The sequence below is a fragment of the Neolamprologus multifasciatus genome, chromosome 23 (genome assembly GCF_963576455.1).
Source record: "Neolamprologus multifasciatus chromosome 23, fNeoMul1.2, whole genome shotgun sequence".
Classification (NCBI taxonomy): Eukaryota; Metazoa; Chordata; class Actinopteri; order Cichliformes; family Cichlidae; genus Neolamprologus; species Neolamprologus multifasciatus.
Window position 1 is genome coordinate 11,830,767 of NC_140460.1, and position 20,855 is coordinate 11,851,621.

General features: G+C 43.9%; 1 protein-coding gene across 2 annotated transcripts in view; it reads left to right on the forward strand.

Annotated features, from left to right (window-relative positions):
- The window catches only part of ssbp4 (single stranded DNA binding protein 4), an 86,332-nt gene that overhangs the window by 7,823 nt on the left and 57,654 nt on the right, over positions 1-20,855 (forward strand). For both annotated transcript variants that reach the window (XM_085152275.1, XM_085152276.1), the window contains exons 2-4: positions 3,360-3,432; positions 8,300-8,361; positions 16,882-16,966. In XM_085152275.1, the coding sequence (XP_085008401.1) occupies positions 3,360-3,432; positions 8,300-8,361; positions 16,882-16,966 (220 nt within the window). The remainder of the gene's footprint in view (positions 1-3,359; positions 3,433-8,299; positions 8,362-16,881; positions 16,967-20,855) is intronic.

Sequence of the window (20,855 nt, forward strand, 5' to 3'; positions counted from 1 at the left end):
ACAAGCATAGCAAACTTCCGATTCTTGGTCCCCACAAAGATATGTAAACACGGCCACACACACACACACACACACACGACATATATGTTTTCCTTAAACTGTGTGTTTACATTAGGCGCTGATATGGGCATAAACAGGATGGTTTCAGATGTTAGAAATACCGCAGGTGATGGGATCGTGTGTCTGGCTGAAACTAGTCTGGACCAGCTGCAACACTTTAGCAGATAGTTCTCAAGACGCTGCAGTGACATCTTTAAAGACATAAAGAGTCAGATTGTTCAACTCTGTTCTGGCTCATTATTGATTCATTCAGTATCACCCAGCAACAACCCAAACATCATAACTCTCTGTCTGGTCTGGGCTTGTTGCATGTGATCAGCATAAAATCTATCGCCCCCACCGTACACAAAAGCGCAGCACCTCTCCGCACAGTGCTGTAGAAGCGGGGAGAGCTGAATATAGATGACTGCATGGTGTGGCGTCTGTCCGCGCTTCTTCATTGTAGTAAAAATATTTAGTAGTGCAGTTTTGTCCTGAAATGGTGAACCCGAGGGAAGCATGTGCGTCCGTGCAGATTTATGCAGATGAATTTGTTGTCTAACCGGGAGTGGGTGCCAGTATTTGAGTTCTTTGTGATAATAATGTTGGTAAATACTGTTTACCTGAGTTTTGCGAGTCTGGCCAAGTGGCAGTAGGATGAGTATTAATAAGGGAAGAGAAAGAAAGTCTCTAAAAACTGATGCTATTTATGATATAAAGTACATTTATGTTTGTAATAAGTCCTTTGCAGCCACTGAGAAATATGTTTGTTTCCTTCTCTGCTGTAACTAGTTGAGAAGATCAATACCACTTTCAAATCTGTGCATCGAAGCGGGGCAAAGACGCTTTTCTTTACTTTCTGTCAGTTTAATTCTGTTACCACAGCACATTCTCATATTAATCACAGACAGAGTTTCATTTAAGGTTGTGCAAGTGATCCCTGTGAGCTAAAAGCTCAGGTTACCGTGAGCTTTTTTTACTCTCGCCTCTGTGTGATGTCAGTGAAAGTGGATATCTTTAATGTGGTCATCTCAGGCATACAGCTGTGGCTGTTTGCACAGCAGCACCACGGGAAGCCAATCAGGAGTCGGCTTAAAGGGTGAGCAGGAAAACCGGCTTGTTTCACACGGAGGATGAACTGAGTGGCTGTGTCGACGCTCCGTATCAGATAAATCTTTTTTTGAACTATGAATCGTGATAATTTACTTGACTGAAATCTAAGAGCTGGAAATGTTCATAATGGGTTTAAAGTAACTACGAATAACTATCCTGTATAAAGACAGGAAGCAGGGGGAGGTAGATCACCTGGCTCTGTCCACAGAATGCAACATTTGCCTGTCAGTACCTCTAAAACTCAAATAAAAATCACATGGTTTTAATCTAATGTTCCACAAGCTGACGTAAAAAGAGGACATGGTGGTTTGTAGTAGGATAATGTGTCGTACAGACAAGCTGTGAGAGTGCGAAGATGGCCGAGGAAGGGAGACCCGTGCTGGTACCGAAGAGCAGATCTGTAGTAATTACAGTGGAATAAAGCTGAGGAGCCATACCATGAAGATACAGGAATGGGTTGTGGTCTGTAATGAGAGTAGGGAACAGGTGGAGAAGAGCCTGGAGAGGTGGAGGTATGCTCTGGAGAGAAGAGGAATAAAAAGTAGCAGAAACAAGGCAGAGTACATGTGTGCAGCAGGGAGGATGCTAGCAGAGGTAGTGAACCTGGGGTTAACTATCCAAAGCACAAGGAAGGTGAAGAGGAGAGTGCGGGGAGGGTGGAGCAGGTGGAGACGAGTATCAGGGGTGATTTGTGACAGAAGGACAGCAGCAAGACCAAAATTGAAGGTTTCCAGGATGGTGGCGAGACACGGCAAAGTCAGAGAGGTGAGGCGGAGGCGCTTTGGACGTGTGTGGAGGAGAAAAGGTGGATGCTGAGGGTGGATGTAGTGAAGGAGGACATGCAGAGCATTAGTGTGACAGAGGAGGATGCTGGGATGGGAGGATGTGGAGGCCGATGATCCGCTGTGGTGACCCCTAAAGGGAGCAGCCAAGAGAGGAAGGAGAAGAAGAATGTGTCGTACAGTTTCTTGGCGGGAAGCGATGACTTTATGAAGTCCCACCATCTTGTTGCTAGGCAACCGGACTTTTACTGGTTCTCGGATCGACACATCACACGAGCCGAATTCATTTTCTACAGCAAAAGTTAAAAAATGTGTGTTTTTATTGGTGACTGGTGAGAAACTGTGCAGTCAAAATGTGCACGACTTGTTTAAAGTCATGAACCAGCACTTAAAAAAAAAAGATTAATAGTAGAATCGAACGTTATTCTTTTTTTCCTGTGCATGAATAAATAGTTTAACTCAGTAGCTTGATCCTTTGTGATCAGGCCTCATAGATAGCAGGCTCTGGGTTGGAAGCAGCCGGCTGACTGGGGTCTTTATCCCTGTGCTGATGCTCTGGTTGCCTCCATCAGTACAAAGACATGCAGGCTGTGTTAATTGGTAAATGTCACATGCAGGTGTGAGTGTGAGCTTGAACAGCTTGTCTGTCTTTTCGTACACGATTGACTGGCAGGTGTAGCCCACCTCTTTACCCGGTGATTGGCTCCTGCTCACTGAAACCTCTAAAGGACATGCGAGTAAAGCTTCGGTGATGAATACAGGCTGAGCTGCAAAGTGTAAATATGAGGACATAAAGTCTATTGTTTAGTGTGAGAAGAATACACTATATTTCTGATATCAGCAGAAGTGTAATATTAAAGGCTTGTTTGCAGAGCCTCCTCAGTATTTCGAGCAGCTGTGTTTCTGCTCTTTTAGCTGGATGATCCTAAAAGATTTTCTTTTAATGGACCGAGCTTAGACAGCAATATTTGATTTAACATTTGTCTCACAGGTGATTGAAAAGCTGCTAATAATTATCAGCTGTGCTTCCGTCTTAAACTAATTGCTGTTTATACTAATGGATCATTTTTGTCTCTTAAAGAGTGATTTGTGTTATCATTTCTAACACGTAGAATCCACAAGGGTGTGTTTGCGTCTGGGAGTCCTGTCTGAGGATATTCTTCATCCACGTTTTTCTCTGTGCCTCAGCGGCAGTCATCCTGAAACACGCGCATCACACATTCATCACCCCGTCGCTGTGTATATGATATCTGTACTGTAAAATCATGTTTATCCGAGCGCCATCTCAGATGACACGGCGATGATTTTTCCGCCAGTTGTGTACAAACGTTTGACTTTTCCTTCACTTTTGAAATCCTCCTGAATGAACGCTCACTGTGATCCTCAGCGCTCACTCCTCCTCTCGTCTCTGCTCTTGTTTTTCAGGTTAGCTTTATATGTGTACGAGTATTTGCTGCATGTTGGTGCGCAGAAATCAGCACAGACCTTCCTGTCAGAGGTAAGAAGCTCTTTTAGTTTGACTTCCTGTTCACCGAGGATGAGTGTGATTCCCCCTCTATTGTATGACTAGGAATGGAATTCACATTATGAGCTGTTATGTGTTCGAGCAGGCAGCTGAGGTCCCGACTTTAAGAAAGTGTAAAAACATGAACATGTTACTGAGCCTAGTCCTGTGTGTGTGTGTGTGTCTGTTTTATAGTTGCTGAATAACAGCAGTACTTTGTAGTGTTTGTTAATGTGGGACAATGTAAACATGCTGTCAGTTGGGCTTCCTAATGTGATTAGCATCCCTTCATTATCAGTTTCAGTTTAATCAGCTGTTAAATTGGAGCAGTTTGACATGTTGTAAGCTGGTGCTGTTGCTCCTGTCCTGTTCTGACATTTAACAAGTTAAACCGATCGTACCTTTAGTATTGGAAACAATTGCAAACTTAACCATTTGTTTCAGGTCTGCTAGACTTATTAGCCTTATATTATGCCCTTGAACTGTCGAGGAGGTAGGGTCTCTAATGTGTTGCATCCTCTTCCTTAATGTACATCCTTCCTGCTAATGGTCCCATGTCCAGGCCTCCTTCAGGAGAACACCTCTGCTGCTCATTGGCTTTATTCATCTCCGCTTAATACAGTCCACAACGCAGAGAGGGCTTTAATGGCAAACAAAGGCGGGCCTGTATCATCCAACTTTAATACCGACGTGATTTATGTGTCGTTTAATCAGATGAAGTCAGGGTGGAGTCGAGTAGAGATGCTAGTGCACATGTGTGCTGCATATCTGATACTGACCCTCAGAGCAGGCTTCCTGCACATTAGTCCCAGCCCAAAAGAGAAATTCAATGAAGACATCCACTAACAGAGGTTTATGGTCTCCGAGGAGGCTTAAGCATCCGGAATCAGCCGATTTCCAGCTGACTGGTGACAGCCAACCGAATGCGAGCTGGTCTGTTTTGCAAATGGGCAACAAGCGCAGAGCGGTGCAGGAGAAAAGCCACGTGCACACTAGCAGCCCTGCTAACATGTTGTTGTACGCACTAGAAAAGGATTTAAGCACCTGACCAAATCAGATAATTATTTGTACCTGTTTCCAGTTTCTTTTGTTATAAAAGTGTTATAGAGTTATAAAGGTTGTTTTTATTTTGTTTGTATATGCTGTCAACTCTAGTTCTTAGAAAATCAAATATGACCGACTGCCGGTCACATTTAGAGAAAAAAGTTTTCATATCGAAGCTTATAGAGGATTATTTTTCACTGATTTCATAAAATAATTTAGGTATATAGTCACTACATATAAACACATGGATGTTAGAGGAACAACTTAGCCCTGCAAAGCCCGAACCATCAAATAATTACCAGATATTTCAGTTATTTTTTAAATTGAGTGTTTGCTGAATCTTTGACAAATTTGTAAAAATTGATTAAGTTGCATCACATTTGCCACAACAGGCATTTTTGTGCAATTTATTTATGTTTTATTGGGGAAAGAAAATCACACTGATGATATAGAGGTCTCAAAAACTCACAAAAGCCAACTTGGAAACCACCAGTTGCTAGGGAAAAATGTGTATTTCCAACTGGTTGGCAACTTGTTGTTGAAAGTGATCGCAGAGAGATGCACGATGCTGCACTGAAAACCTCTTGTGCCATTGCTTTTTTTGCTAATATTAGCTTTGTTTAGGTACTTTACGCTAAACATAGCATGTTTAGCGTATTTATAATACTGAACAGTGAATACAAAAATAAACAAACAGCAAAATCAGTTTTCAAAATAGCAAACATCAGTTTTTTGGAGGACAAATGTCTGACTTGGGTGGAGTGAAAAAATAAGCTGTAAAAGAACCGTCACAGTCAATATAAAATATCAAAATCCCTAATTTAAATCAATAAAAAAGTTTTATCACTCCCAGCTCTGCTGAAAATGATGAGCTTTTCAATGAAAAAACACACACGTACCCGCCTCACATCGCCTTTCCTGGAACACGGATGCATCGGTCAGATATAATCGGTCTTTTTTGCCTTTACTTCCACCAGCGTGCAGGCAGGCAGGCAGGCAGGCAGCAGGGTGGACGGGGCTGCTGGAGGTCGGCCCGGCTGCCAACAACCAGGAGTCTGAAATATGAAGTAGAGATGGTGGAGCGGCACAGAGAGATTAAGTAGCTGAGCTGCAGCGAGCCTCGCTGATTTCAGAGCCCTTGTGGGTGAATCCTCTCCCAGAGATCGAGTGTTATTGGTGAGCTGCTGGAAAGGGGTGAAGTTCTGGGTCGCGTGCAACCCGAGGCACACAAACACGGATCCGCACACACGTTTAAACGGCCTCAAACAGGAATTAAAACATCTACCCAGACAGGGATTAAAACGGCAGACACGCAGAAGAGTCCACATATCCACGAGGCACGCACGCTAAGACTGCCAAGTCAGTTTGATGCCAGTTGTCTTAAATGTAGCGCCTGCATCGGTGTACTGCTTAAAGATTTTGAGTATTTCAAGCCCATCTTCAGGTTTATTTAGTCTCTATATATGCTGAGAGTCAGTCACATGACCTGCGTAACACCAGTCTGTTAGAGTGATGACATCCTGTCATTTAGTCAGACGTTTCCATCCAGCTTCCTTTACCCACAGAAGTGACGGAGAGATCCATGGCATGCGCACAATGTTTGCATCATCATTATCAACACAAGTCTAGTGAAGCATAGCCACACTTTTAAATGCTAAAATCTTTCAGTGCGTGTATGTATGTGTGTGTTGCACAGTGTGGTATCTATAAAAGAGGTGTTCGCACCCCTCACACACACACTCTGAGAGATCATGAATAGTGAAAATTCACCATAGCTCATTCTTAATCTTACTGTAGGAACAGGGCTGTGAGAGTGGTTTATCATGTATGTATTTGTGCTCTTTAGGAAATATTCAAGAACAGTTTAATGAGCTGAAGAACTCTGACTAATGAGAGAGAAGAGCAGTTGTAAGTTTTAAAAGTAAAGCGCAAACGTCCTGAATGATAATTCCAGTCTTTTAATTCCATTAAACTTGACGCCGGTGGTGAGGTCCAGTTCAGTGACTCAAATTAGCAAAGCCGAGGCCTAGTAGGCAGCCACAGCTGCTGCTGTCTACCTTCCTAACTTTGAGCCTTAACAGTGTCTAAAATGTCTGAGTTGTTTAAAAACTAAAGTCACACCATGCAGGTGAAACTATTCACAGAGACAAACCTGTGAACCCTGATGATGGGAAGCTGGCTACATTAATATAGGAGTTTGTGGAGACTCGCTCGCTTTTGGGGTCGGTTTTAGGCACTCCTTCTTTCAGCCTCTGAGGTTTCCACTTAAATCGGACACGTAATGACAGTAACAGTAATAATGATGTATGTGAGCAAATGCAGCAGCTTGGCTTTCCACTTTCTCCTGCCTTAATAAAAATCTAGCCACCTTTAGCCTCCGTTCTATTAGTAGACTAGCTCTAACGGCGAGTCTGTTCTTAGAGCTCAAACTATTATCAGTCAGGAGAGGGACACGTGACTTTCTCTCACTTGCCGCGAATTCTGTGGTCAATCCGCTCTCAGACGAACGTCACGCAGAATTTGTGCGAGCGAGCTGGCTCGGTGAAAGACTGTGAATAGCCAACACAATTGACATTTGCATTCTCTGCCGGGTAACGTTGAGAAAATTTCAGCAGCAAGCAAACGAAGAAAATATCTGTGCCAATAATGAAATTTAACAAATGCCAGAAGTAAATAAAACAAAAGAAAAATCAAATATGTTACGATGACAGGAAAATAAAAACGAGCTAATCTATTATGCTGTAGAGTGCACTGTCAAAGATACACAGCATGCCTGTATTTGGTCCTGTGCTCTGCATTTGTAGCTTGTCTTTAATGCTTCTCGTATGTTGTGCAGTTTTATATTTTATTGTTCCTTCAGAGATAAAAATGTGTGATCTATTGGCCTCCGCATCTCCCAGCCTCATGCACAGAAAAACACACATGCATGTTTCAGTAGATAAGGGACTTCTATCGTCGCAGGTAGACTGAAGGCGCACGCACACCTGCTCATCTAATGAGAGCACTATCACCTGGACTCTCCTGCCTCAATTAGCCTCTGTTCCTCCTTCAGCGAGAAACACACACACACACACATACACACACACACGCACACACAAAAACAGAGTCACTCAGGTTTATAGTATACACACAATACACTTCTGTCCCCAAGAGGACTTTGCCATTCTATGCTCTCCTGCACAGTGCAGCACTCAGCTCTTTAGCAGCATTAAATCAACAGGCCCACACCAACATACGGCACATCACATCATTATAGGTGGCACTGGGGAAATGTGGAGAATGGAAAACCTGAAGACTTTTATTTTTATATATATATATATATATATATATATATATATATACGGCGCACAAGACAGAGCACATATAGGAAAGAAATGGAGATCTTCCAGCTGTCATGCTGTCCTCATTGACTGTGGTGAAGGATCTCTCGGGTTGTATATACGAGTCTGTGTGTGTAGAGTCGTGTTAGCAGGAGTGTGTGAAGCAGGCAGTTGGTCTGCTATCTGTCACCGGATCTTATCTCGGTGTCCAGATACAGACAGGAGCTCTGCTGGTTTGTGAGGGCAGCAGAGAGGACCGCCGCTTCAAGACAGTCGCAGTTTCTTATCCACAAACTCGGCACCGCGCTGCTCTGCAGAGCGCCGTGCTTCTGATCGGCCTACTTTCCTATGCGACTGTCGCTCTGTCAGTCTAAAGTTGGGAGGACAGCTGAGCAAAATGATTACATTATGCATTAAATATGCTGCAGTGTCCAATTTTTCATTTTCCTCCTCTGTCTCCTTCAACCCTCTTTCTCCGTCCTGCTTCTTTCTAACAGATCCGATGGGAGAAGAACATCACGCTTGGAGAACCTCCTGGATTTTTACACTCATGGTGGTGGTATGTATACACTGATCTGTACTTTTCTATTTTTCTTGGCTACATATGCTTTTGTTTTTTCCAGCAATTCACATGTATACTGTAAAGGTACCCTTAATGGAATGAAAGGAAGTGCAGAGGTGGAGAAGGACGGTAATTGCAGGGAATGCTAAGTGCATCATCTCACACATGTTTAAATGCTGCACTCCCGGCATCCCTCTGACTGACAAGTGAGTTAACGTCCCCTGGTCTGTTATTTAAACTGCTTTTTTATACCTCTCATTGAAGTGTGTGCACTGCTCAATTAGAGTCAAACTCAGAGACAGATCCTCTGTCCTGTGACAGTGTTTATAGTAACTCCAAACTGAGTAAAAAGCTAGCTGTAGGGAGATGCAGTGTGTATCTGTTATCCTCCAAAATGAGGGTAACAGCACATATTTTCAGACAGTCTGCCCGAGGAGATGTTGATAGTGTTGTAATGGGCTGTACACATGCGAAGGGCGAAAAATTGGGTAAAAAATGAAATTAACAAAGACAGTTGGAAGTTGGAAAGACAGCTCAGTGGCTGTGAGTACCAGATGTTTGGTTTTCAAAATGTTCAGCGAGAACGTAGGCACCCTCTGTCCAATGGTAAATGGCCTGCATTTGTATAGCGCTTTTCTAGTCCCTTAGGACCCCAAAGCGCTTCAGACTACATTCAGTCATCCACCCATTCACACACACATTCACACACTGGCGATGGCAAGCTACATTGTAGCCACAGCTGCTCTGGGGCGCACTGACAGAGGCGAGGCTGCCGGACACTGGCGCCACCGGGCCCTCTGACCACCACCAGTCAGGGGTTTTAGAAACGTAGACATAATTTTTATAATTTTGCATCTGTGATCTTCCGCGGTAGATCCTAAATCAAATAATCACGATGTGCATGAAGTGCAGACGTTCAGCTTTAATCCAAGTAGTTTTAACCCTAACCCGTTTTTGTACAATGGCCTCCATTTTTCAGAGGCTCATACGTAATCAGACCGTAGACTGACGAGCAGTCTCATAGCCAGGTGAGTCCTGTTCCCTCTTCTGTTTTTTTTTTTTCATGACAAATTGAGCAGATAAGCGATCTGCTGCTGATTCCAAGTGTTAAGCTTGAACTTGATATCAGTTCTCTGGAACTTCCACTGTGAGGTCCAAAGAAGTGTTCATACACGTGAAGTAAGCTATCACTGAGCCAAAAACACACCTATAAGAGGGACAGCAAAAACTTCAGCACTGGCCAAATCAAGAGTTACTTTTTATTGGCCAGCTCAGCAGTACCAAAGGCCTGAAAGACCACAGAAGACAACCAAATGATGTTAGTGTTCTTTACTTGGTTAAGGACATGTGGAGAGAGCGTTTTTAGGAGGCAGGAGTACCACTGTCAACATCTGGGATCAATCAAAGTGCAAACCGCTGGTTATAGCCAAGATAAGACTTGACTTGGCCAGAAAACATCTAAGAGTGTGCCTACTTGTGGAAAAAGATTGTTTGGACAGATGAAACCCAGGTTAACTTTTACCAGCCTGATGGGAAGAGAAACATTTGGAAAAGGAAAGGAAGAGCTCATTACCTGTCAAACACAGTGGAGGCAGTCATGTCTTGGGCATGTATGGCTGCTAATGGAACCGCGTTACTAGTGGTTACTGATGACGTGACTGCTGATAGAGGTAGCAGGATGAATTTTGAAGTATAGTTCTGACTGACTTCCTATCTCACCTGCACCTCTGTTGGGTATTGTACAGAAACGTTATGGCTGCAGTGAATTGGTAAAAAGATCCTTGAAATGTGTTTATTCTTTTGGTGTTTTTAGGATGACTCAGGTATGACTATAAGATAAGGAGTGCGGTTTTTGTCACAGCATGCCGCGACCTCGCCTGCTGCGTGGCAATATCAGCGGGTTGAACTAAAATAAACAACCCTCTTTTTTAAAGAACCCTGGCATGCACTTGACTCACAATGACCCTTCACCTCCTTCTGCATGTCCGTCCCAGCTGTCCTGCTCCCCTCTGGGGAAGCGAGCCTCCTGGTTGGAAAACCTCTGCTCTGTCATCAAGCTTGTTTGGCCTGATGCTTCATTTAATGGAACAAGGCTCTGACGTGGGCCGTGCCTCTTTTCTTTCAGCTCCTTTAAACAAATCTGTCACATCTCTTAATGCTGGGTAAATAGAAGACAGTGTTTTTTTATCTGGCTGGAAGAACAGGGTCAGTGGAATTACAGCCTGGCACGTACCATGTTTTTCTCCATGTCTGAATTAAAAGGAATAAGAACACCCAAAAGTAGGATTTCCCCTTTCCGCTTGTCAGCCAGCTAATAGAAAATCCAACTCTAATGCGAAGAGGGAGAGAAAACAGGCAGGACAGAAGAAGCTGGGTAGCTGGAACGGACGCAGACAAAGAATCAAGCAGGCAGAGCATCAAGGAGGTTGAGAGGCTGAATCCTCAGCAAGGCAGCAGGAGAGGCAAAGAGAAGGGATAAGAGGTTTGACAGGGCCCGCTTTGTTTGTCATTCATGCTATCCTGCTCATCCCCAAAGCCCCCGGCTGGCCCTGTGTAATAAACCCGGACATGCAGCTTCGTTCATTCATCCTCCAGGCCCCAGTGTGTGTTGTGATTGTGTAGCCTGTTGACACGGTTCATAATGGCCCTTAAAGAACCTGGCTTCTCTCAACCTGACAGCTCTCAATTGGATCACTACCAGTAATACTGACAGAATGACATACACAAACATACAGTGCAGCCCAAGTTTGCTCTTGCCTGAACCAATAAGAGCGCTCAGGGAGCCGTGTGTGTGCACGCACGCGTGCCTGTGTGTATGAGGCAAATGGAAAGGGAAACTGAGCACTTCTAGTGTATTTTCACTGTACTGATATATTTCAGTAGTTCAGGATATGATACTATGTGTGTGTGTGTGTCAGAGAGCAGTTGGAGAGTAGGCTGCTGATTAGCCATGCAGGGCAGGGCAAGCTAAAGTGTAGTGTGACCTAGCTAAGGGGCGTCTGTCTGGGCCACGCAGCACGTGGACACGGATACTCAGTGGGAGTGGGGTCTGGGGGTTGGCTGTGGGAGGAGAAAGAGGGCGGAGCCCCCTGTCCACCCCTAAACCAGCCGGCACCCCCTCTCCCCCCTCCAACCTCCAGCCTCCCCCAAAACAAAAGCTCCAGATGGTAGGAAAGCCACCAGCCTCCCTCATCCCTCACCCTTCTCCCCCTACCCCTCCCTCAACCTTTGTCTGGAGGCCTGTCCCTTTGTTTGCGGAAGAGAGACCCCCGAATGGATTAACTCTTTACATTCCAGCCTCTTTTGTGTTAAAAAGCCAAATCTAAGACCCCGACCCCACAGCCACCCCGGCCCCCTCCCCCCCTTTTAGTGTCTCATTGGGGCTTTCTTCCCTCTGTCTTTGCCTCTGTGGCTGTTTCCTGTAGGGCACCGTTGGTGGGTAGGTGGGGGGGCTTCAGAATAAGAGCGTGGCTCTAAGAAGGGGGAAGGGGAGGGAGGCTGGTAGCGGGGGTCACTCATCCACGTCTGTTGTTATGGGTGGACGGATAAAGAAAAGGCTCAGTGAGGGCTGCAGGTGTTGATTGTGTCATTAGCTCGCTCTCTATTGGCCGCCGCTAGTTGTCTCCTCCTTATCCCAAAATCGATTGCTTTAACCAGTTTTCACTGGATGGCCACTGAATTCTCCTTCATCCCAATGCGCACACACACAGCCACAACAACAGTATGAACTGTAGAGGGATCTTCTCTGTGATAGCCTCTAGCTGAAATTCTTGTTTGTGGGGGCAGAACAAACAAAGTGAGAGTAGCCATCCGATGCTCCCAAATGTCTGGACTGTTCTTTGACATCGTTCTGTATCTCATCCTGTTTAGTCCCCGTTATTTTTGCCTAAATAATCATTTATTCTCACTCTTGATTGCTTTTTTTTCTTTTGTTTTTAAGTGATGGTGATTAAACTGTAATTTTGTTGTCCTCATGGTTTATATTCCAAGGGGGAGATACACTACATGTAAATATAAGCTACTTTTAGACTGCTCCCTTACTCATAAGGGGTCACCACAGTGGGTTGCTCAGCACATTTTGATTTGTCAGAATTTCCTGTTTCAACCCCCACGGATCTGTGTCTCCTTCCAGTAACAAGGAAGAGACACAAACAGGGGATTTTTTGATTCTTGGCTGAATAGTGGTGGTAAATACATGTAAACATAATCCATTATTAATGCTAGCGTCACCAGCAGTGAAATCCTCTACAGTGACAGAGACCTCAACAGCTGTGATAGTTGTTTGGCGGTAACATGAAGTGTAAGCACAGAACAAGGACGATTAAACAAGATGCGCCTAGCTTGCTTGCTAACATGCTAGCTAGCTTTGTGTCACAGGCATCTGCAGCCTTTCTCAGTTTAAGAAGTCTGTGTAGACTTAAAGTTTGAAGTCTCTCCTTCATACTTTTTAGTCAAAAGTTATGAGCTCCAAGTTTAATAACATTGTCTTAGTTTCAGTGGTGATGGCCAACCAATGCATATGCAACACTAGGAGGTAGCACTTTACTATAACTCACACTTAATACAGTCAAATCAGTGGAAACCTGAAAAATCTGAAAAGGATACAGTTTACTGCTGCAGTGAGCCAAATTTAATTTTGCACAGTGTGTGAGAGTTGGATGAACTGAAATCAAAGGTTTCCTTATTCTGTCAGTTATTTCATGGTGCAAATACACTATAAAAGAAATTTGGTGATTTGGTGTCTTACTTTACTAAAGTTATCAAAAGGTTGCTTACTGAACTTAAATTGGTTCAGTCCAGAAGAATTAGTTCCCGTCACACAGGCCTAGAGACTTCTTGGCAACCAACCCTGTGTATTCCCCGATTGATTGGCGAGTGGTTGCTGGCACTCACTAGGTGCTATTAGTCACAAAGAGGTCGATTTCAGTGCGTTGGTTTGACACAGTGGCTGCCAGCAACTTCGCCAACTGATAGGTGAATATACCTTCTTGCCAACTGGTTTCCAGGCCTGTGTGGTGGGGTCTGACTTTCAGATACTACTCTGTCGACCAACTGCAAATGTTTGTGAAATCAGCGAAAGTTGAAAGAATACTATTTTGGGATTCCTAGACAGACAAAATGTTTCCTATTAGCCATGTCATGCACAGTTATCCCCCCTGCAAGGAGAGGAGGCCCAAATGTCTTTGCTGTTACTGCGTAATTATTCTGGGCATCATTAAGCTTGATCACTAAGCCTCAGTCACTGCCTCTGTGACTGTTGTTCTGTGTGAGCGGGCTCTTTGTCTTTGGGTCTCAAGTTTGACAGCTTAATTTTTCTCGTGGGTCAGGTTTGTTTTGCAGGACTTTCTTCAGTCACAGTTACTGTATTATTACACCATTTCCAAAGGCAGGTTCTGTGACGGACAGGGAACCTGTTCAGGGTGTAACTCGCCTCGTGCCCTGGGATAGACTCCGGCCGCTCTCTGCTACCTAAGGTTGAGAAAACAGACTGTTGAATGTGCACATGGAGCATTTCTGGTTTATAAGGCACGATGATGATAAATGCACTGGGTTTTTTCTTTTATACTCGTGCTGCATCCTGATCTCCATCTCTGTCTTAATTTTTATTTCCGTCTCCCTGCTGACTGACCGACGGACTGAGTGACGCACACAGGATTAAACCAGCTACCAGCAGCCTGCGTGGCTGTCTTTCAGTGTCTTTGTTTACCCTCTTTATTGTACTGGAAAAGCACATTGTAACCACTGGCTCTGTGAGGCCACAGTTAATTGCAAATAATTATCGTGATGGCATTTAATTTTAGTAATTGTAATCTTCTGGACGGCTGGACGCTAATCCTTTCCTCCTCCTCTGTTCAGGATACAAAGAGCGCGTGTTTGTGTGCGCCGGCCGCGCTGGCTCGTATATTTTAGTCTTGTTTCTGATTTGAATAAATAAAAGAGTTTATATGACCCCCAAGCTGTAATTTAAATCTCTCCTGTGACTCTTCAAAGTAAGAGCTGTTAAACTTTGCATCCTTTGTACAGAGTCGTGTGGCTTAAACCACTAGTTACATCCCATAATACTATAAAGAGCTTCCCATGATGAGATGATTAGATTGAAATGATTAGATAATTGGATAGAAATTTTACTATAACAAGGGTGTGCAAGATTTCTCGCAGATTGCTGTTGCTAATTAACTGCAAATGTTGACTCCCTAGATCATTTCTACAGATTAGTTTTTCTGAAAAGGATGGGACAACAACTGTGTGTTATTCTGCTAAATGTGGGTGGCCCTATATTAAAAAGGAAAAAAAAAAGGCGCTGGCAATGGTCCCATCCTACATATACCTGGATTCGGTCCTACTGATGCACTGAAGCTGCCCTATGGGGTCTAAATTGGGTGAATATTAGAAAGATTTTGCTCATTAATCTAACACTTCCTCACACTTTCTGCCTCTCTCTATGCAGAAAAAGTGTAAAACCTCAGAAATAATATCAGAAAAATGAAAGTATTTGTTTCCGCGTTTAGTCCTCTCCGGCAGTGATCCTCCTTCAGATTATGCAGAGAGACGGAATGAGATTTGCCTGCGCCGGCTCAGACAGACGCAGGTCAGCTGTTCAAATCGTAATATATTTCAGACTTCACAGGCCAGGAGATGTTAGATCACCTTCCCCTACCCCTGCGACTGCACCTGGTTGTGTCTTTTCTGTAACAAACTGCAACCCGCGTCCCATTTCATTTCCCCGAGAGCTGATTGGATTTGCGATGGTCGCGCCTTCACGCCGCACCTCGTCTCTGACAGAGCAGCAATCTCTTTAACACCAACCGATAGATATGATAATGTACACTGGCTTTATTGCCGAGTGACAGAAGGGCAGCACAACACACAGGCACGCGCACTCACGCACAATGTGTTCACCACCAGCTTTGCACAGTCCCGCCCTGTTCCCCGGTGCCCTCCTCGTCTAGAAGGGACCCCAGCGCGCACTGAACGCCTGAGGGCACTGACTCTGTCTTTTAATCTTTAAATACTCTAATAACACATTTCTATTTTAGTTCAGATGCTTTGAAAGGTTGGTACCTCGTGCTGCGGGGTTCAAATTTATTGTTTATTGTTCATTTTTATTTTTAGGACACCCATTGTTGCTCTCTGGTTTCCTTGACGCCCTCAAATAGCAAAGAAAATTAAAAAAAAAAAATCAAAGGACAATGAAGGAATGTGTAGATTGCTGATCAACAATGTTCTGTAATAACTATATTCAAGAGATAATAACACAGAAGCATGAAAATCACACATCCTGTGCAATGAAAAATGACCAGTATGTGACAGGGTGCTGCCGAGCCACTCTCTGACAGTTACGGGCGATCAGCTAATATTTTCTGCTCCATTTCGCAGTCTGTCACATCAAGTGTCACGGCTGTTCCTAACATCAGCACAAAGAATGCATGTTAGAGTTTATTTGCACCTTTAAGTGGCAAAAAAAAAAATCCTCTCGTGACTTCAGCATTTCTTGTTTTTAATATTCTGTCCGTGAAGTCAGCACCGAGGAGAAGCAGCACTCCTTTATTTCAGTGCAGTAATTAAGGGCCCATTTGGAGCGGGACCTGGTGGCCTCCGATGCCCTGAAGGAGTTGGATTGGTCTAATTAACTAATATGAACACTGCTGATTGGGCAGTAAGTAACATAATCACAGCTGATTGGTCAATAACCTGCAGGTCACCGGGACAGGCCGAGGGGAACATTTGGAGGTCCTTCCTGGTAATTTGGACCCGAGCTGCTGGCTGGACTGCGCGATAGTGTGGAGGCTAAAGAGAAGCCTGCCGTGGTGTATGTGTGTATTTGTGTTTGTGTGTGTGTGTGTGTGTGTGGGTGGCTGGAAAAGTGCTGAGATTTTAAATGGTTTTTAAAGCAAAAATGATTAAATCTGATGCGCTCACTACAAAATATTATTTTTCTGCGGCTAGTCAGACAAAACAAAACAAGCAAATTAAAGGTGTCAGCCTTTAAAATTCTGATGACAGTAGAGACATTGATCAGCAGATTTATCAATACTGAAAATAATTGTTAGTCACAGCTAACAGTTGTCATCGTCAACCACATTGTCAGGTCAGCTCTGCCGTTTCTGTTGGACGCGTTTTGATCACATAATATCTCGTTCATATCATAATGTTGTTAATTTTAAAACACATGTTCTTAGGAACTTTTGCAATCAGGGCCAAGAATCAGCCAATCACACTGATGTTTCGGTTCATCGGTGCCGTTTTATGTTCTTTGGATGGTTTTGATGAGACAACATTGAAAAGTGCTGTCACCGGAGCTCGTGACTCATACTGACGTTGACGGCTTCTTGGTCTATTTTTGAAAAGTTTGTCTCAAACTGAGCTATCAAGAAATCATTTTATACCTGCTTTGCTTTTTAAACATCTACATGATATTCTTCTTCTTCTGTTTTAACCACCTTTTGCCATGAACCTGGTGTGTCTGTGGCCTACAGATGAAAGTGTCTAACTGCTGTTACTGTCCTGTGTGCACAGTGTATTCTGGGATCTGTACTGCGCTGCCCCGGACCGGAGGGAGACGTGCGAACATTCCAGTGAGGCCAAGGCTTTCCATGACTATGTGAGTGAACTTAACCAACCCTCCCGCGGTGTACAAGTACACACACATCCACATGCTCGTGAACACCCACGATCACACAGACCGTGCATCAGAAAGAAGGGACTATCTTGTTTGAGATAATGCTGCTGGTTCTTGTTTTGACACGTTTGTTTCTTACCGTCTGCGTGTCTGCTCTTGCTGGTTGCAGCCTCCGTTTGTGGACGGGGCTCGCTGCGAGCCAGACGTCTGAAATGGCGTGCTTTTAAAAAATGCAACACTCGTGAACACCACTTGTATATTTTATGGAAAAGCCCTTAGACTTCCATCTTTAAATTTTTAAAATACAATAGGGTGTTTGTGGCAACGTTCAATATTTAACTCGATCTGACTGATTACATATATTTTTCCTATCAGCTGCTTCAGCGTGCAGCTCAGCTGGTGGCCACACTTCCTGTTCTAGTGAATCTGTCGCCGAGGTTAAAGGTCACTGTACTGCCTGACTATTTATCGTTCCACTCGTGGCTTCAGTAAAGGTCAAATCACATGAAGCAGCTGGTTGATTGCACCATTACATCTACACACACATTTGCACACAATAGCTGCTTATGATAGTTGTGGCAGAGGATGGCCCGGGTGCTGCAAGGTCAGGGCCTGAGCCCCCCGTGACCCCTGTCTTCTGCACAATCAGACCAGTAGATCAAACATGCACATTTTCTGCAGGCCAGCACAAAGCGAGCGTCTGTTTTCTCGTGACTGCAGGCCACGCAGGCTTAACCTCCTCACTTTGTCATCTTTTTTCAAATTGTTTTTTTGTTCTTTAGCTGCAAGGGTTTTCTCTTTTGGCTTGTCCAAACTATGATAAATATTTGCATCATGCCGCGTGGTGTATATTTGAGTAAGGATTACACGGTGTGCGGATGTTGACTGGACAGACTGCTTCAGCTGCGAGATTATCGTTCCACCCGGGCAGAAGTTAAACCTGAAATGGATTAGAGGCGCGTTTCTCGCCATCCGCGTTTCATTCAGGCCGTTTTAACTCGTAGCCTGTCACCCGTCCAGTTGAACTCTCTTATGAGGTTTGACGGCAAAAGTGCGAGCGCTTGTCAGCTGAACAGATTACATCTGTCGCGCATGTACCATGCATGTCTGCGCGGGCACTAGTTGATGTGTGCGTCTCCTCGCCTCGTTTCTGTGTGTGTGCATGTGTTGGACCACCATAAGATTAATTACATGGTTAATTAAACCTAGTAGTTAATTAAATCTGACAACTGTGTCTAATTAATCTAAATGCCATATAATTTCTTACACCTTTCTCCAGAGGTAGGCCAGCTGGATACCTGCATGTCAGCTATTTAACGGCTCTGGTTTGACAGCCCTGGTCAATATATGTCTGAACCTCTGGCTTGAAATTCTGCCAACCTGCCGACATATTTTAAACGTGTTTCAGTCTTTGTTTGCGTAAACTGGTTAGCTGAGAATCCGAATCACTGCTGCTGCTCCTCGGCATTGGACTGCATAGACAAAACATAGAGTCAAGCTGCAGTTTAGGGGTTAAAGTGCTGATGTGAATCAGAGGTTCAGAAGTATATTGAACTTGTTTTTACTAAAATATAGTAAAGATAGGTAGAGAGAGGAGGCAGGTGCTCTGTTGGTGTTGTGGTAAAGTGATAAACGCATCCTAAAGAGGAACTTGATGAGCATTTAGAACTGTTGAGACGCTCTGTTTTTGATCTTCGACCTCACTCAAGTTCACAAGGTCAGCCTGTGCAAACTCTCAGCTCGCGACTGCTGATTTGCTGCGATTAGGAGTTTAAAGATAGAAATATTTGTCATTTTATGGTTTCGCTTAATGATGCATGCAATGTGCAGGTGTTTTTCACAAACTTTCACAAAAGCTAGTGCAGCCTTCCGATTTGAGATAGACACAAGGTGCAGGAAACTGTTTGAACACAAATGCAGAAATCTGAATACAAATCCAACGAAAAAGAAAGTGTAGAAAAACTGCATTTTACGCAGGGTCCTCTTTTATAAATCATTGTACCCACGTACTTCCTTATTTAATCAATGGCATATAAAATCAGTGTTTGCACCTCAAGTTATTGGACACGGCAATTAAAAGAAACACAAGAAAGAAGCACAAATTTCACAGAATTTAAAACTCAGACGCTTACCTGAGAAGTGGGGAAAAGAAACGGTCTCAAATCTGTAATCGTGAATGGCAAAAAGTGCAAAAATGTCACGCAGGTTATCGCCTTGGCGAGGACCACAGCAGAGAGGAAAAGGAAAGGCTATAATACAAATAAGAGACAAAAAGGCATCAGTTCACACAAGGAAAGCAGGCGGCTATTTATAGCTATATTCATATAGCTATGAAGAGAAAATTCTCTATATCAACATAGGTAGGCGTGTTTGAGAGGCAGAAACAACTATATTTATGAGAAGCAGCTGTCCGTTTTATCTTATGTTTACATACTTTCACTTTGCACCTTTGCTTTCACTCACTGGTTTGGTATAGCCACAAAACTAGTTAGTGATGTTTAGGACAAAAAGACTGCACCTGGGTTAAAATATCGTCTTTACACATGTGGTGATTCAGTTCAAAGTGGTTCACCGTCTCCGTTGGTCTAAAACTAGACTGAGCAAAATCAAGGATGGGTTTGACCCCACATGTGACCGGTGCAAACGAGAGCCTGCTTCCCTATTTCACATGTTCTGGGCATGTCCAAAACTGGGTAGCTTTTGGAAAAGCATATTTGAAACCATGTCCAACATATTTGGTGTTCCAATTGCACCCTGCCCGTTTATAGCTATTTTTGGGGTGACGCCTTGTGATGCCAGTCTTTCCAAATCACACTCTGATCTTCTGGCCTTTTGCACTCTTTTGGCCCGTAGAATGATATTATTGAAATGGAAAGAGCCACTACCACCTGTATATGGACAATGGGTTAAGGATGTCATGTACTATACTCAGCTGGAAAAGATCCGCTACACTGTAAAAGGTTCGGTTTGGAGGTTTTATGACACATGGCAACCTTTTCTTACTTACTTTGAAAGATTAAGTCCCGATACTATCGCTTAATGTGCGTGTGAGTGGGGGTTTTTTTTGTTGTTGTTGTTGTTTTTTGGGGGGGTTTTTTTGTTTTTGTTTTTTTTCCCTTGCTGTTGTTCATTTATTTTATTATTTACTTTGTATCTGTAATTTTCTTTTCTTTTATCTCTTCTTTCCTCTCTGGCTGGGTTTTAGTTACACTGTTCTGGATGGGGGGGGGGGGGGGGGGGGGGGACTGTTTGTTAATATTGCCGTAATTGTTGGAAGTAATTCTTTGTTCAATAAAAAGACCTTGATCAAAAAAAAATATCGTCTTTACAGCATTAACTTTCCTGTTTAGTGTTTTACGTCAACGCCGACGATAGAATGTGCTTGAAAATCCAGGCCAAAGGTCAAAAGGAAAGGAAATCGTGTGCCGTCAGTTTGAGTCGGTAATTGAAAAAAAAGAAAGTTTGAGTCGGTAATCGTGGACCTCGTGCTACCTTATTATAAAAGAAAAGTATAAATTATACTGCTTTGAATTCATGCTTTGCTAAATAAAGTTGCAGAGTTATTTTGGCTTAGGAGTCCTAATAAAGCATAGAGGGTGTGGCAGAGGCTCTGACAGTGCACGAGAAGGTGCGAGTAAGCACATGTGCTATTGTGACCATTCCCGCACGTGTCTTTGTGCGTCTGCGTGACGGCGAGAGCCAGAGCATCGGGGTCGAAGCGCGTGAATCCCCAGGGTGACGAGGGGTCTGTCTGCCTCTGATTAACTCTGGCTCTTCGGTCCCCGCAGACTGACGGCCCGATCGAGTCTCTATCAAGGCCCCTTGCTGATAACGGCTCCCTCGCTCCCCCGAGTCCGCCCGGATCACGGAG